We start from the raw sequence: 19,103 nt of genomic DNA, 5'->3' as shown, positions 1-19,103 counted from the left end.
AAATGGTTTTGCTTACAAGTGTAAGTTTATAAAAAGAAAATGTACAAAGATAAAATGTACAAATAAAATGTACACTAAGTATACATATGTACACAAAGTTTTTCTTACATGACTAAGTAGCAATAAAAGTACCCACTAATGTGGATAGGAAGTACTGCTACTGTCTTTTCAGTTTAAATTTTTTAAAAGGAACATACAGAGCCCACATTTTTGTAGCAGCCGTTCTCTATAGCCACCACTACAGCAGAAAGCAGGAGAGATGTTTATCAGCTTTGACCTCGAAAGCCTCAGCATCTTTCTGTTATAACAGTGGTCCTCTCTCCCACTAGGAGCTGCTTCCAGGGGGGAATATGGATTCTCTCCAATCGTCCCTGAGGGAAGATGGAATGAGAAGGGACAGAAGCTATTTCAGAAAAACAGAACTTCACTGGTGGAGAAATACTTCCCTTTTGCTGCATTTCTTCTTCTTTTTTTAAAGTCACACTTAGAGTATGGCAGTTGGGCATGGAGAGAGTGCCCTAAACTTCACAGGAGAATAGTGGAAATCCTGTGACGGACTCTAGCTTCTGGCTGGTTGGTCGAGGAGCAGGCGCAGTGATGAGTAAGGCTGCTCAGTCCTCAGCAACTACTCAAACCTGGGAACAGAGCCAGCCAGGCTGCACAGCTGCAGAGCGGCTCGGCTGTCCTACTGCAGGACAGTGACCAACCCCATCCCATGGGTTTCACACGCTGTGCATGCCCCCCACACGAGGAAGGAAGGAGGATCTGTCACTCAGGATTGCCAGCTCTGTTTCAGTTCATCTTGGTGTCAGTGTAGCATACTTCAGGATGGTTTACATCCATTCAGAAACAATGGGAAAACAGTAAACAAAATGAGTCCATTTCAGTTTTTAAAAAATATTTTTAGCAGATACTTCCTGTCACATGATTGCAATGTTACCACACAGTGGAATTTCATTTCTATCTGAAACAATTTCTCATTAGTTTTCTAGAATATTCAAGCAAACCATAGTTAACACTGCTGACAATTTTTGAAACAAATCCATGCCCATTTTTACAATGCTATCTTATATAGAAAAGCAAGGAATACTCATTCCTCTAAACTTCTTTGCCCAAACAAGACTGGGATGGTGGGAATTTTAGCTTGTTTATTTTAGCAGAACAATACTCCCTGCATCGTATTAAAAGAAGATGAGTGGTAAACATTTCTTAGCTTTGTTTGCAGCAGAAACAGAAGGAAAAAAAGGGAAACTGTTGCTTTCTCTGTATTCCTTCCTTCAGTGGCTGAACTTTCAAACTTCACAAATGTTACTTTGGCTCATTTTTACTGACAAATAAATTGTATTGTGTTAAGCCAGAGGAAGTCTCCTAGAAAAGCAAAAGCTGTGAGCAATACATATTTTAGTCTTGAAGATGAAAAAACGGTATGAGGTGTATTCTTAAGACTTTGAACAAAACCAAATTCTGGCCCCTTTTTGTCCCTCAGCATGCAGTATTATACAGTGACCCACACACTCTGAAAACATGAGAAAGAGAACGTTAGAAAATGAAACCACTTACCTTCATCAGTGGACATGACTTCACATATACTGAAAATTACACTGCTCTGGGTTAGTAAGAAAATGTTTGGTTTTATTCCGTTCAAGTTCTTGTAATAAAATCTCACTCCTGGCTTTAAATCTCACTCTGCTAGAGATCACCGTAGATCAGCCAGGAGCTCTGTCTGGTCAGTTCACTGAGGACTTCAGTGCATTCTTGAACCTTACTGCCCAAAGACAACCCCGTGCATAATATGCCACACCTCCCCAAAGGATGAGCTACTGCTGTGTTTTTCAAGAGACCAAGTGTAAGAAGATGGAGAGACTTCTATTTATTATAGTAAAATAAACAATGGGGACACAGGGAACCTTCAAATGCACTAGAGATACAGTTGGAACAGGATGGTTTACAAACTGACTAATGCTTGAACCATTAGTAATCCTCTCAAAAGGCTAACAAGAATAGTTTGTTTCCCTTTTAAATGGGTCCTTACCCCGAACAAAAGATGTCACAGATTCTCAAGCTTAATAATTAACATCTCAATTTGAACAACCTGAAATGCTATTTTGCCACTTAGACTTTTCTTTTTAGCACAGCTTATTCATTGATTTTTGCAGAATACACAGTGCTGCAATAAATACCACACATTAATTTCCTAAGGAAACCACGTTTTCTGTTATTTCAGAACATTAACTGGTAAGATGTTAATTGCTTATTTTTAATATATCTATATAAATTCACAAATTGGATCAGGACTTAAAAAAAAATTCTAAGAGCCCTGAAAAATTAGGAAACGCCAGAATTAAAATATCGAGTGAGGAAAGACATCTCCTTCATGACAGAATGGAATCTGTCCAAACTCTTCCTTGGAGTGCCCAGATCCAGTGTCTCTCAGTCTAGTATGCAGAGTCACCTGGATGGCTGTTTAGATGCACAGGGATGGTTGGGTCCCATCTCCAAAGTCAAATTTGGCTGGTGTGCACGGGACCACAGGGTTTGCATTTCCAATAAGTCCCTAGGTAATGAAGATGCTGCAAGAATCACACTTTGAGAACCATTGGGCAGACTGCCTGGTTTCAGTAAAGGCACACTGCTGTGATTCCCTTAATGTCACAGCAGGAGCACACGGCTCAGGATGAATGCCAGGAGTTTGTTCTCTTACTTCAACACAGATATACATTCGCATGGGACTCTTACGAACTTGCACCTGCTCACCAGGGAATGTGGATCATCAATCATCTTTTAATAGATTTGTTGCCAGAGGCTGGGGATATGGCTCCATATTAGAGCACATGTCTAGCATGCACAAGATCCTGGGTTCAATCCCCAGAAGAACAAAAAAAATTTTTTTGTTTCCATGTAAGACATGAGTAAATTTTATGACCAATTTAAAAGAAAAATAGAGACTTAGAGAAAAGAACTCAAATCTGCATTGTCTTCTTTATCCTTTGCTAACTCTAGCTGTATTTGTTTAACTTTTGTCATGGCAGGGGAACTATCTAGATTTGATTCCAAGACCATTAAGCCTTGGCAAATTTCATAATGTAAAAACCAGAATGTTTCTCCATCACAAAAATGCCCCAATGTCTGTGCTTCCTAAGCCTTGATAGCAATGTTTAAATTACAGACTCAGGTTTGATTTTCAAACAAACTCCTCCTTTTACAGCTGGTGTTTACTCTGTGCCAGCTGCTACATTAAGCACTTTCCACGTAGCATTTCACTAAATCCTCACTGTAAGGTAGTGAGGATTTATTACCATTTTAGAGAACAAAACCACTATGAATGTAATAATTTATCACCATTTTACAGAAGAGAAAACGAGGTTTAAGAGGTTAAAAATCTTGGCCATTTGCACTAATAAAATGACAACCCCCTTTAAGAAATTAATGTTTGTATAACAAATCAGATATAATGGTATTCTCTTTTTCTTTATAGGTGAAAGCCAGAAAACCAAAATATGGTTTGCAGTTATGAAGTGATAATTTTGAAATAAAACATGGCTGGCGATGTGGCTTAAGTGGTAGAGTGCCTGCCTACCAAGTGTGAAGCCCTGAGTTTGAACTCTAGTACTGCCCTCCCCACAAATGTTGAAATAAAACATAAACTGGGGCTGGTGCTGTAGTTCAATGTAGACCATGTGCTATGCATGCCTGAGTGCCTGGGTTCAATCCTCAACTAATATGATTGGTACTCAATAGTCTACAAGTGAATAATGTGTGATTAAACTCAGCATCTACCCCAAACGGAAGTAACTTCAAGGCTATTCAAGCCTACCTGGGGCAATTCCTTACTCAGCTAAGTCTGCACTTACATGTATGTGACCCAGTACTCCCAATTCCTAGGTGCTTACCCAAATGACATGAGTACTGTCCACAGAAACCTGAGCACATGCTCACAGAGGCTTTATTCATAACCGTCAAACACCAGAAACACATACTTGTCTTTCAGTTACTAAATGCCTAAGCACTGCTTTGTAGTCCATCCCTACAACAGCATACCCCTCTGCAGTAAGAAGGATATGCATGAGAATGCAGCTCACTTAAGAGGCTACATCTGTGTAATTCCATGTGTCATCCCAAAAAAGGCAAATTTAAGGAACAGAAAAGATCCCTGGTTGCCAGGGGCTGCTGATAAGGGAAATGACTGACCACAAAAGACTATGACAGAATTATGGAAGACAATGGGACTGTTGTACATCTTCACTGTGGTGGTGGTTACATGATTACATGCATCTGTCAACATTCAGGATTGTAAAGCAACAAGTGAAGCTGAGGTAGGAGGATGGCAAGTTTGAGGACAGACTCATAGCTACTCTGGACTCTGGACTACATAGCAAGACCCTGTTTTAAGGGAAGGATAAGAAGACAAAACATAAACAGCAACAACAACAAAAAAATCAAGAAGTTAGGAGATTGATGATTTGTCTTGGATAGCATGAACTCAAAGGTAAGTGACGTCTGGTACACCTATTGTCCTTATCATCTTCAATAGTAGTTAATTATATAGGCTTTCTGTGATTTTGAGAAATCTTGATAAATTCAAAAAGGTGAACTAATTAGCTCCTCACCCAAAAACCCAATTGTGAAAGATGAAGTTTATGGTAACAACTGAATTCCTTTAAATAAATATACTTAGATTCTCTAGTTAATGTAGTTTATTTGTTATAGCTATTAGGTCTGGAAAATACCTAAAATTCATGCGAACCAATTCACAGCTATTCACAAAATACTTTGTGCTGTGAAGTGTCTGCACAAATTCCACTGAATAAAGAATGTATAAACTTCTGCCAAATACAACACATGGCATTTCATAACCATTTGGCTTTTTCATTATGTTGAACTTAAATTTCATTTTAGGGAAGGCCACCTATGTTATTTGCAATAGTTTACTATTTAAAATGGAAATGAGGTAAAATCAAGATTTTTGCATGTAACTTGTACTTCCTGAATTAAAACCTTTAAAACTACAATGTTTGAAAATAGTAGCCGTCTGCTGTACCATTTTTACTTAAAGCTAATTGGCATATCATCTGTCATATAACTAAAAACTTCCGTGCATTAATGGCAAACCAAACTTTAATAAATTACGCAATAAAAGGAAAATCATACCACATGGATGTTAGTATTTAACCTTGTTCAGCAACACATGTAAGATTTCTGATTCTTATCAACTCAGAAACAAAATCCTCAGAGTGATTCTCCAGTATTGCTTGACTGGGAAACATATTCATTTGTATAGCATGAATATAATCTGAATCTTAACCCATTTTGCACTTCTTAGTGTTCTAGTAAAAATCTAATAAAATAATTTGGAATTGTAACAATTCCTTCATTGGCTTAAAATGACACATTAAAACCTGAATTAACCAACTTAGGTGCAATTTCCATTTTGCGTGTCTGTGAGTCTTAATGAAATGAGGCCTGTCAATTCTTGAATGCATGTCAAGTAAATCCTGTTGCTTGAATATTTTTGTACTGAACTGTTTTTGTACAAATCTTCAAAGCAAACTTACCTTTGTACCTCTTCTTTTGCAGAAAACAGGCAATGAATGTTTACTATTACCTCTTTAGTTACATGTCAGTTAAAACTACAATCACACACCCCCAAACTGGGATTTCTGGATAGATAAGAGCACAATCCATTCAGCTCAGTTTCATTACTCTTCTGCTTTGGAAGCCCCAAGAAGGCTCCGTATCTTCTCATAGCATGTGGATGGGGTAGAGTGTATGAAGCCATGAACTACTAACAACCTTTGCATCAGCAATGAACCACATATACAACAGTGGTCTCATAAGATTATAACAGAGCTGAACAATTTCTTTTACCTCATGGCACAATAGCTGGAGTATAACATCACAGCACAGTGCATTGCTCATGTTTGTGGTGACGGTGCTATGAACAAACTTGCTGCAGAGCCATCTGCAATAGTATGGTACATAGTTCTTGATATCAAATGACTACGTCACTGGTTTATGTGTCCACCATGCTGTACTATTTACTATTACTTTAGAGTATATTCCCTCTACTGTATGTTCAAAAAACTACTAAACATTCAAAAAAAGAAAAGAAGACACTATGTTTTTCGGACAGGAACCTCATGCATTCTCTACTCTCTTGGTTATGTCAAGAGACCATGACAATCTATTGACCTATAAACCATCTAGGTTTGTGTAGGTCCAATCTATGTTCCCACAAAAAGGAAATCTCCTTATGATATAGTTCCTGGAACATGTCCCTGTTATTAAGTGAGGCATGACTGTTTTTCATAGTTAGGAGAAAGCTTTTTATGTATAATGTCATCTAACTTTAATAATTCTTTCTAATAAAAAAATATATAATCCTACTAGGCATGTGTACCTGTAGGTACATAGGAGGCTGAGGCAAAAGGATCACTTGAACCCAGGAATTTAAGGCCAGCCTGGGAAACGTAGCAAGACCCTGTCTCTAATATATAAAATATTTTAAAATGTATGCATATGCACAATCCTAGAGAATAAAAATACTGTCCTAGGCTAAATTAGAGAATTGATTTTAATACACCAATTTCTAGTCCACCTAATCCTATCTGTAAGGGTTTCCTGCATCACACCATTGACTTCACACAATCACATACACACTCAGCCACTAATGCACTTTAAAGTTATGTCTTCCCCTCTCTTTCAGCATGGTTCTCCATCATGGTCTACTTACTAAATTAAAACAAGATAGAGCTACAATAAGATAACCATGGATGATGATGCCTTGCAAAGATACCATGATCAAGGATTTTCTCCTGTTACACTAGCCCAAGGAGGCTTGTGACCAATCTCTAGGAAGACATGACCCCCTCTGGATATGTGTGGTGCCCCTTGCCCAGGGGAGGCAGGACTATAGAGGTGCCCATTGTCTCTAGCTCACTGTCGCTGTGGAGTAGACTCTCTGCTAGATACTGTTCTGTGCACTCAATGATATGAGCTTGACACTAAATACTACATAAAACCCCATAGTTTGACTACATCATAACACATTTAAGTCAATTTACTAATAAACATGATTTCTTTATATATTCCATTTTTTAAAACAAAAGATCATTCTGCAACTATTTCCCTACACTTGCACAGGTATTTCTGTGGTGAGATTATTAGAAATGGACTTGATAACTGAAGGGTATGTAAATTTTAAATTTTGATAACTTACTAAAAACTTTACTTCATATGGGGTGATATCAATATATAATTCTCTCTTCCCTTCATTATCATTACACTAGATTGCTAATCTTTGAAACCTTTGCAATTTAATATGTGAAAACCAAAACTGGATATTTAAATTCTCACACACTGCAATATTATACATCAGTAAAAACAAATGGACAACTACCCATCAATATGGAAAGAGACAAAACAAAGTAAGATTCCAGTTATATAAAGCTTAGAAACATCCCAAAAAAAATAACCATTCATGGCAAAAATTAAAGAGAAACATGAGAGTACAATAAACATGGTATTGAGGGTAGCAGATAACTCTTGTGAAGAGGCATGAGGAGCAGAAAACAAAAGGCACATGCATAGTTTCAAATGTGCACTAACAGCCTAATTTTTTAAGTGTAGCAAGGTTTTATTCTTGTTCATTGAACAGTCTTTAAAAACTTGTATTACATATGTAATAAATATACAATTTAGTATGTATACATGTTTATCCTAAAAAACAGCACCTTGTTAACATTTGTATTCTCTTGATTAATAATTTATGCTTATACATGTATATTTTAAAGCTAATTTTTAATAAACTTCTGTAAATTCTGATCATATCTTTTTCTATTGATTTCTCATTAAGATGGAGGTATGGAGAGCAGAGTACGTAAGCACAGCTGTATCAAATAAACTATGGACTTGAGTTTGGCACAGCCCCAAATTGCAGAAGGGAGCAAGCACAGTTATGTCCAATAAAATGCAGGCATGAGTTGGCACAGTCTCAGCTGCAGAAGTGGGCAAGATGCAGTACAGCAGTTTTTCCTAAGATGTTGATGTTCAGAGACAACTGGTTATAGGTTCCTCCTGCCCCCGAGAATTACAATGTCACACCCCTCCCCCAAGAACTGCTGCTCCACCTCGTTTTGCCACTGTATATAATAAACTCGCTGGAGGTGGAGGGGGCAGTTGTGTGTCTCCATCCATGTGTCCAGCCTACCTGGCCCCAGCTTTATGCATGTATGGTCTTCTGTCTGTTGTCTTTTTCTGCATTTCCTGTCACTCTCAGTTAGGTTTCTAGGACAAGCTTATGCAGGAGACGAGATGTAGGAGCCTTTAAAGGAGTCACATGTTTTCTCCAAGTCTGGCATGTCTCTTGTTGAATTTTGCTTTTATATCCATCCAAGGTAATTTATGTTAATTCTAAGCAGAAGCAAAATTGTTTTTATAAATAATGTTGTTTCCTCCTCCCTCTTTTAAATCTTTTTTCTGACGTAGGCCTCAATCTCACCATTTTCCTTTCTTATCTTCTTGAGTCCTAGTATAATAGGTATATGCCACCACACCTGGTTCATGGTATTTCTTTAATTATGACCATTAATATTTTTACAGAAAACTTCTTTGGATTTCACTTGGTCAAAACTGTAAAAGCCATATATTTCTTGTATGCAAATCATATTCACTTCTATTGTCTGTTCCCTCCTTCTTTGAGTCCCTCTGTTTATCTACTTGCAACCAAAGTATCACTCTACAAATGCTTTTCATCTACTGCAGGACCAACCTCTTTTTCCAGCTCAGCCTCCAGTTCCCATTCTCAAATGTTTGCCAACTGCCTCTCTAGATGAAGAGGAGAAACTTAAGGTCTATCTTGAAGGATAAGCATGATTTCATCTAGCTTTGTAGTGAGGGACTATCACAGTGCCAGACTTGCAGACTTCCCTGTCCTTATACCAGTGGCAGTCAGTCTCCAGCTGACAGCCTCAGTGGCTGCTTAGGCACGCAAAATGAAGCCTAAACTCCACAGGAGGTCTAAAGGTTCTGACCTGCTTACCTTTCCACTCATCTCTTGCTGCTTCACTTTGCAACTGTGTTCCCAGGCCATGTTCTCTCAATCAATCATGTGGGTTTTGAGATGGAAGTTGAGATAAATGTTTTCTTTTCACAAATTTCCACAGGAACCCAACTATTATTTTTTCCAACTTTGAAATAGCCATGCAGCTTCCAGAAAAGACTCCTTTGCGGCTTTAAGAAAACAAAATGTGGGCTCTGCCCTTGCCAGGTCAAAGGAAGGACAAAGCACAGCCAGTTACTTGCTGCTAAGTTGGAACCTAACAGGGAGAGCGTCAGGTCTCTTTGTTTTCATTTCCTGTAATAACTGTCTCCCTTTCTCCAACAACCTAATGCAGAGCTTGCTGGGGAAACAGCAGGTTCTTAAGAATTTTGTATTGGCCCCAATATTCTTAAAGGCTAAAATTGAAGGTGAAAGAAAAGACATCCCAAATATAACTAGTACCCTCTTATTTATTTATTTCTCCTCCACAGATAATGATATTCTTAAACATCTGTTCCCTTTGATACAATCTCAGATGTACATTATGATAATAAAGAAAATTCCAAAGAAAGAATGACTATTAGATGCAGATTCAGTAATCTTTTAGATTACATTTTTTAAATTACTATCTTTGTGGTGGGAAATCAGGTAAAGGATAAATAGGAAACCAATTAAAACAAAACAGCTCACTTCTATCACCTGGGTCTTAACTGATGAGCAGATACTAGTTTAATTATATATTTACTTTACCTTAACAATGTATATATTATCAACTTTAGCAATGATGCTGAAAAAGAAATAGGTTTTGGGCTTGCAGAGTGGCTCAAATAGTAATAGCATTCATCTAGCTAGTGTGAGGCTGTGAGTTCAACCAAAAAAAGAAAAGAAACAAGTTTTCAGTAATATGTCAAGGATTATAAAATATCCACATAGCCTTAAGTTTGTACATTGATCACTAAGATGGAATTTAAGACAAATAATCTCATATTAGTAAACAGCTCACTGCTATTAGAGTTTGGTTTATCTTTATCCTCAATACAGGATAGCAAAGCAAATGTATTTAGCTCTAAGCAAGTACATGACTCAGGTTTAAAACCAGTAGGAATTAGAGTTACTAAGGCAAACTGGGAAATAATTTTTTAATTTAAATGTTAAAATTCAAAATTTTCAAAATCCCTTCTAAAATGGTTGCATTCATTCATCTACTAAGAATCACTGAATCCCTACATGGAACTCAATACAGTCTATGTGGGTGGCATATCACTAGGTACCTGGGGATTTTTATAACACCCTACTCATTCCTCTCCTCAGTTTCCACGTTCCTCAAGCCATAGTATGATTCCCAGCCTCTGGGACCACAAGATCTTCATATACAAGTAAGTGTCACTATTCCCATGGGTTTCCTTTGACACTTATTACTAACTATAAATAAATAAATAAATACTCTTGCATATCCTTTGTTAGCACTCGGGAGACAGAAGTAGAAGGACCATGAGTTCAAGACCAGCCTGGACTACGTAGTGAGACCTGGTCTCAGAAAAATAAGAGTTTTATTTAAGTTTGAGTATATGTACAGAAATAAGCTTTGAAAAAAATAAAAGATGCTTACATCAGTTTTAGTGACAAAATTACACAATAATGGAAAGATTTCCAAGCAATCACTTAAAAAAATGCTCTGGCAGAGATCGGGAGGATCATGGTTTGAAGCCAGTCTGGGCAAATAGTTCATGAGACCCTATCTCAAAAATACCCATCACAGAAAAAAAGGGGGAGGGCTGGTGGAGTGGCTTGAGGTGTAAGCCTTGAGTTCAAGTCCCAGAACCACAAAAAAAAAAAAAAGAAAAGAAACAAAAAATGCTCTGTCTGTAGTATACTTCACCACCCCTCTAAAGTGTAGGTTCTTTTGCATTCAAATGTCATCTTTACTTCAAAAGAACAGTGTTTATTTTTCAAATATATCTGCTAGGTAAGAACCTGCTAAATATCTACTGACAGACACTAGTCTTTACACAAAAAGGTAGCAAATGAAGAATATTTGTCTTTGTCAAAAGAAAAAGATGTAATATCTTTAGTTTGATAACTCATTTACAAACTGTATCATTATACAGCATATCAAGTTTATGGTCACTTAATACCAAGTACTGCCAGAATTTCACTATCTAAGATAATGGAATCTCAGTTCACATAACCAGTCATACCCACATAACACTTTAGGTGTTCTCTCTCACTCTGAACACACATTAGGTGCTCTCTCTCTCACTCTGAACACACATATTTGCTGATCTGAATGCATGAATGGTTTATCATGCATCAAGGAACTTTTTGAGTACTCACTAAAAATATGTTAGACCTGAAACTACCCAATTGAAATTAGTCATTTCCAGAACTACTACAGTATTATGCAGCAATATTCTCAATATGTAATAGATATGTATGCATTAGATAAAATTACTACCTTAAACAAAAGGACTAAGTTCCCCACTCCTTTCCTCACTTCAATAATGAATTAAACATTTTACTAGAAAATAATTTTTGCTCTACCATGTAAATCACCTAATAACTACCCAGGGGTTAGAAATGACAGCTTTTTATTCTGCAAAACTTAATTCTATTTTAAATGGGTTTGTCCTAAGAGTACCAAAAGGTCACTTCATCACTGGTACACTTTGCAGTTTATCATATGCGCCAATGTAAGAATTAGTGTTCAGAACTGATGACCTCTGTCAGTTTCACCATTATTCCTATGAACCAGGATGGTGTCTAAAAGATCATGGTACTCCTCAACATAATAAAGGCTATCTATCAACATCATACTAAGTGGGGAAAAACTGAAACCATTTCCTCTAAAGTTAGGAATGAGACAAGGATGTCCACTCTTTCCACTCTTATTCAATATAGTGTTTGAATTCTTAGCCAGGGCAATAAGACAATAGAAGGAAAGAAAAGGGATACAAATACGAAAAGAAGTCAAATTATTCCTATTTACAGATGATCTGATCCTACTTAAAAGATTCTAAGGACTCCACCATAAAACTCAGAGATCTGATAAACACTTTTGGTGAAGTTAGCAAGAAACAAAAATCAACACACAAAAATCAGTAGCTTTTCTACATACTGATAACAAACAGACTGAGAAAGAAATCAGGGACACAATCCCATTCACAATAGCTTCAAAATATTAAATATCTAGGAATAAACTTAACAAAGGAGGTGAAAGACCTCATGAAAACTATAAAACACTGAAGAAAGAAACTGAAGAAAAAAGTAGAAGACAGAAAGACCTCTCATGTTTATGGATCAGAATATTATGAAAATGGCTTTATATAAAGACTGATGGAATCGTTAGCAAATAATTAGCTGCCCTGTGTCAATTTGTAGCAGTTCCTACGTTTTTTGTGCTTTTTGGTTTTGTTCAATCCAACTTTCTGTGTAGGTGTGTGTCTACAGCCGATGACCTCATTTACTTATTTTATTTTTGCAGCAGTCAGTTGGCAAAGCAAACTGATTTTTAGACTTATTTATCTTCTTCCCTCTCCCTCCCTCTGCTCGAATTTCCCCAGGATACAACTCATTGCTGTCACCGCCGAGCACGGGCGCGTTTCTGCTTAGTAGAGGCCGGGGCCCAGCCACGGTGGCCCCTCTGAATGTGCTCAGCATCTGTACAAATGCATTTTATTTGCTACAGTTTGTGAAGCTGTAAAGTTAAAGGAAATGAGAACCTTTTCAGCATAAATATATTTTACTTGCACTGTGTTTTTTAGCTAAAAGTGAAAAACTTAGATTAAATAAAATCAGAGTTGAGAAGAATCATCAAAAGATTGTTTCTCAGTGTGAATCAAGTGTTGAAAAATGGTTGGTGTATTTTGTCAGTAATTGTACATAATTTTTGGCACATAACATAAAAATGGCTATGTAAACTATAATTATTTTGCTAAGAGACTGTATGCAAGCTGTGGGCCAACTTTACAGACGTCCAGAGCAAAGCCCCTTCTTTGTACCTATTTTTTTATTACAAATATACTAATTGGTTCTTTATATTTTCAGAGGTTATTGTATTAAATTGTCTACTGATAGTACTTTTATGACTGTAAATACTTTGGCTTTCTCTGTGTGAATTCTCACGTTAGATTTAATTCTCTCGTGTGAATCGAACGCTGATCAGTATTTTTTATCAACACCTGAGAACTGTTACAACTTTCACTTTATCTTTTAGGAAATCCCTGTCTTTCCATTTTTTCATGTAAATTTTGCACAGTTACTTGTTCATATGTAAATATTTTACTTTCAAAAGTGAAGTTTTTAATTGCTATTGTTTTATATAGGATTGAAAGAAAATTAACTCCTTTATTAAAAACAAATTTATCTGTAAAAAAAAAAAAAAAAAGAAAATGGCTTTATCATCGAACCAAGCTACAAGATTCACTGCAATCCCCATCAAAATTCCAACATTACTTTTCAAAGAATAAAAAATCAATCCTAAAATTTATATGAAAGCACAAAAGACCCCAAATACCCAAAGTAATCATGAGCAATATGAACGATGCTGTAGGTATCACCATACTTGACTCAAATTATACTACAGAGTCATAGTAACAAAAATGCCTGGTACTAGCACAAAAAACCCACAGAGAACAATGGAAGATCCAAAAATAAGACCACATATCTGATTTTTGACAAAGGTGTGCCAAAAACATACACTGAAAAAAGACAGCCTCTGCAACAAATGGTGTTGGAAAACTAAATATCCACATGCAGAAGGCTGAAACTAGACCCCAGTCTCTTATCCTGTACAAAAATTAATTCAAAATGGGTCAAAGATCTAAATCCAAGACCAGAAAACATAAGAAAGACCCTTGAAGATACAGCCATGGGTAATGCCTTTTTAAATAGGACTCCAATTGCTCAGGAAATAAGAGCAAGAATTGACAACAGGGAGCCAGGCACCGGTGGCTCAGACCTGTAATCCTAGCTACTCCAAGAGGCAGAGATCAGAAGGATCTCAGTTCAAAGCCAGCCTGGGCAAACAGTTCATGAGACCCTATCTTGGAAAACCCTTCACAAAAATAGGGCTGGTGGAGTGGCTCAAGGTGAAAGCCCTGAGTTCAAACCCTAGTACTGCAAATAAAAAAAAAAAGTAATTGAGAATAGGACTGTATTAAATTAAAAATCTTCTGTACACCAAAGAAAATAATTACCAGAATCAAGAGACAGCTTATAGAATGGGAGAAAATCTATGCCATCGATTGTGTAAATAATTAACATACAGAATATATAAAGAGCTCAAAAAATTAAACACCAAAAGAACAAAGAATTCAGTTAATAAATGGGCAAATGAATTGAACCAATAGTTCTTGGAAGTACAAATGGCCAATAAACACATGAAGAAATGTTCAACATACTGAGCCATAAAAGAAATGCAAATCAAAATGATACTGAGATTCCCTCTCATCCCATTCAGTATGGTTATCCTCAAGAAAACAAACAACAAATGTTGGCAAATATTCAAAGCAACAGAAAACCTATGCACTGTTGATGGGCAAATTAGTGCCATAGCTATGGCAATCAGCACAGAGATTCAGCAAAAAACTAAAAATAGAACTCCCATATGACCCTGTTATACTACTCCTAGCATATATCTGAAGTAATGTTAAGTCTGTGAATAACAGAGATCCCTGCATACCCATGTATACTCACAAAAGCCAAGACATGGAACTACCCTAGGCGCCCAACAACTGATGAATGGATAAAGAAAATGTGTGTATATACACAATGGAGGATTATTCAGCCATAAAGAATGAAATTAGGTCATTTACAGGAAAATGGATGGAGCTGGAGATCATCATGTTAAGTGAAAAGACTGAGAAAGACAAACATCACATATGCAGAATCTACACTTAAAAAATAAATGCTACAAGTGTAAAACAGGAGGGCAGACTATTTGGTGGTGGTAACTAGTAGAAAGGGGGAGGGGGGAGAGGGTAAATATGATTGAAGTATTTCATATACATGTTTGAAAACAGAATAATGAAACATGTTAAAATTGTTTTGAAAGGGAGAGGGGATGACAAAGGGTAACAGTGGGTTAATTTGATCAAAGTACACATCATATGCCACATATGGAAAATTACAATGAAACCCCTTTAAACCATTAATGTACACTAATAAAAAGGGGGGGAGAGATCATGGTACTCAGAGCAAAGAGGAAATGCTGATCATCCTGACTACAACTTAAAGAGGGAAACTAGTTCTAGCTTACTGCCTAATTCCATCCTATAACTTTTCAAGGGGTTTTTAGTTTTTTCTTGCTTACTACTGTCTTTTACTGGTTTCTGAGAATAGTTTCAGTTCTTCTTTTGCTAATTTTAGTCATTACATCATGCACTAATTTGGGATTAACAAGTTATTTTCTAAAATCAAATCACTCAACTAGGGTAGGGGTGCAGCTGAGTGATAGAATATGTGCCTAGCATGTTGGAGGCCCTGGGTTCCATCACCAGCACCATGAAAGAAAAGAAAAGAAAGGAGAGGAGAGGAGAATGGAGGGGAGGGGAGGGAAAGGGAGGGGAGGGGAGAGGAGAGGAGAGGAAAAAGAAAAGGAAAATAAAAACAAAACACAATAAACTGCTGACTGAAATAACTACTGGTTCTGCTGGTTGAAGACAGTTTAGAGATCTTCAATTTGACTTTCTCATTTATTAAATGTTCATTTGTTCCTTTAGGAAGGGTACTTCACTCAAAACCATAGTTCTCAATTCATCCTTCCTTTATGGATCTTGGAATTTACCCATACCTGATCACATTTCTATATTCAAAGGACACAAGTACCTACATATGCAAAACTATGGTTTGTGTTTTTCTGTACCTCTTTTATACGCCTCTGCTGGAGGGAAGCAGAAAGTTAATCTTTATTAATTCAGGAGGAAACAAGGAAATGAAGTTATTTGAAGTGGCAACACATGTAGAATGCTGTCAGTAGAGATGGTCTTGAAAGAACAGGAGGGACTGGTAGAAAAACCAAAATAAATATGTATTTTTGGCACTTAATCTAGTGACTTCTATTTGCTGGATGTTGTGCAAGAACACAGAATACAAAGAATGGAGACAAAGAACCACAATCTTCAATAGTACCCAACTTAACCAATGAGTGCTGGGCAAGCATGGAGACCCATCCGAGGTTTTCAGAGGAACTACTTTTCTTTATAGGGGTAGGGCCTTCCAGAAGTACACGCATTGCAGCTAAGTGGTGGTCACTCATTGGGTCCTATGGTGTGGTAACACATGATTGTCACTGGCAGTTTGGATCAGTTCCTTTGCCGTTTTTTTGTTCAGTTCAACTAAGTGTTAGCATGATTCTGTGCTGAGCCAAAATCTGGGGTGGAAGGGAGAAGTGACTGAGATAGCTCCTGGCCTTCAGGAATTCAATCTAGTTGAGGAAACGGACAATGTCACAACTGACCCTTGAATAACACAGGGATTAGGGGTGTCAATCCCACATACAGCAGAAAAATCTATGCACAATTCTAGATCTTTCAAATAGCTGACTAATCCTTGACTAACAACTTGACTAACAGCTGCCTTACAAATAAACTCAACTAACACATATTTTGTATGTTCTATGTATTATACATGGTGAAAAATACATGAGACCTGCAAGAGAACACTTTATACTGAGTACACAATTCACTGTAGAGACAAGCTGCTCACAAGGACATGATGAGCATCACACAGATATCAAGTGGACACCTGCAACACCTGAGCTCACCACAACAGCAACAAGAGGTGGCTGCACAGTTATTACTGGGACTGAAGGCATAGCCTGAGTGGCAGACCACTTGTCTAGCAAGCACAAGTCCATGAGTTCAATCCTTAGTACTGCCAAAAAAAAAGAAAGTACAGTATGTGCCAGTTAACTTTATGCTGTTCTGATTTAATACTACATCTTTATACTTATTTACATTTCTCTCTACTGGTGATGGTACCAATATATGCCATTTTGTGAATAGGTTTTGCTAAATTTTAACTTTTTAAGAACACATGTGTATGATTTACAATAGAAATAAAATAATATATTTTATGCACTTGTGACATACCGAATTTTTTCTTAATTTTTTCAGTATTTCTAGGCTATGAGGTTTGTCTGCAAGTTTTTTCACACTATTATAAAATCTCAAAAAAGAAAAAAATCTGCCCATAAGTGGACCTGCACAGCTCAAACCTGTGTTGTTTAAGCATCAACCATGTTAGTCAACTGTTTATGTTGTAATGGATAAAAGCAGAATGCTTCAGGAGCTCAGAAAAAAGAAATGTGGGAAAAAGTGGTGGCTGAGAGGCATCTTCAAAAAGTGTAAGAATTAACACTGTAGTGTTTTCTCCTTTCATTAAAAAAATAGAAACTCCACCATGCTTGACCTGCTGAGATGGGCTCTTGCTAACTTTTTGCGTAGGCTGACCTTGAACTACAATCCTGATCTCTGGGATAGGGATTTGTTTTTAAATTTCTCATTTCCCTTTTTCTGTCTCATTTTATTTTTTTTGCAAAAAGGGAAGCGAATATAGCTCATCTCACTGAGAATACCGCATGTACTTACTTGGCACTTGTTTCCAAAACTGTAAAAGATAAAATTTCACACATAAATCTACAGCAGTGAGGCACGTGATGAGAAATTAAATGCTGAGTCAAACACGGGATCCAAGTCCACTCCCCACAGTGCTCCAGTATTAGCTAATAATGCGTCATCTAGCTAGTGATCCAAGCTGGGCCCTTCGGCGCTGTTCTTGCCGCTTCCCACTCTTCCACCCCCATGCCCACATGTGTTTAATCAAGTCCTAACACCCATACTTCTAGAGATTTCTCAGTTCCTTCTTTCTTCTACATCCTTATGCCACTGTCTAACTCAGACTTGTCATTTCTCTCCTGTATATCTGCTCCTTATGGAAATGTGAAGTCCTGCCCCTTGCAACCTGAGCCATTCTTCCACAGCGCTGTCAAGGTCACCTCTCCAGAATGCATAAAGGACCCTGTTGCATGCCAGCTTAAAAATCTTAGCAAGCTCTCCCCACAAAGTCCACCCCCAAAGCATGGCTTAGACTAACACAATGTGGAGCTATTTATCTTAGCAAATTCTAACTATTCCACTCCTACCCCTAATCTCAACAAGCTAGTTACACCAACTTTCTTATTTTCCAAACACGTACTATTCTTTTACATTTAAGTTTTTGTGTATGACATTCCTTTGATATGAAAAGTCCTTCACCACCTGGCAGCTCTCACCTTATCCTTAAAACAGAGTAAAGCTGCACCCAAGGTGACCCCTTTTTGATTCTCTGGTCTGGGCACGAGCCCTCTCTGAAACCACACCTTTGTATAACTGCCCTTGAGTTATACACTTCAGTGTATATACTCAAGTGAGATAATTGAGAGCAAGACTATATCTTTACTGGTCTATCACAGCACTAGGCATAGATAAAACACTGAAGCGTTTATTAAATGAATTTCCAGGTTGTCTGGACAAGGCAATAAAAACACCTAATCTTGTTGTGAGGCGATTCCTTTTGATCTGTTCACCACTAGAAATTTTATGCAAAAGTCATGCCTTCCCTTTTTCTACCAATATTCACAAACACTTAACAGCCTCTCTGAAAAGATATTACACTGCTGGGCAATGAGGACAACAGCTCTGGATGGTGGAGGGCACAGGAAGAACAGATAGCTGGTATGTGTGTTTGTAAGCTATCTGACTTCTGCCTTGTTCATTTCCACAACCATCTAGTCAAAATGACTCAAAATTTCCTGATGTTAAAATGGATATGCACTCTGACAGGGAAAAATCTGGACCCAGGATCAGTCTTTTTTTCAAAGTAACTGTACATTTTCAGCAGTCAAGCTATTGGATTGGCTTGTTGATGGCCTATATGGTTCAGATCTGGTCCTCTGAGAGGACAGTTTTCTATGACAAGGTGATAGTGAAAAACCCTAGAGGACAGGATACTAATCTGGAAAGAAAATTCCCAAGTGTTGGGCCATCAACTCATACGTGAACCTGAAGCCAAGTGAGCACAGAGCCAT

General features: G+C 37.4%; 1 protein-coding gene across 5 annotated transcripts in view; it reads right to left on the bottom strand.

Moving 5' to 3' along the window:
- The window catches only part of Fgd4 (FYVE, RhoGEF and PH domain containing 4), a 216,761-nt gene that overhangs the window by 105,796 nt on the left and 91,862 nt on the right, over positions 1-19,103 (bottom strand). The window contains exon 1 of one of the 5 annotated variants that reach the window (XM_074083097.1): positions 1,561-11,098. The exons of the other annotated variants lie outside the window; for them this stretch is intronic. Coding sequence (XP_073939198.1) covers positions 1,561-1,576 — 16 coding nt within the window. The 5' untranslated portion in view covers positions 1,577-11,098. Of the gene's footprint in view, positions 1-1,560; positions 11,099-19,103 lie in introns of those variants that run through there. 5 annotated transcript variants of the gene reach the window in all.

The sequence above is a fragment of the Castor canadensis genome, chromosome 8 (genome assembly GCF_047511655.1).
Source record: "Castor canadensis chromosome 8, mCasCan1.hap1v2, whole genome shotgun sequence".
Lineage (NCBI taxonomy): Eukaryota > Metazoa > Chordata > Mammalia > Rodentia > Castoridae > Castor > Castor canadensis.
Note: the sequence above shows the minus strand (reverse complement) of the source record. Positions and strands in the feature narration are given on the sequence as shown.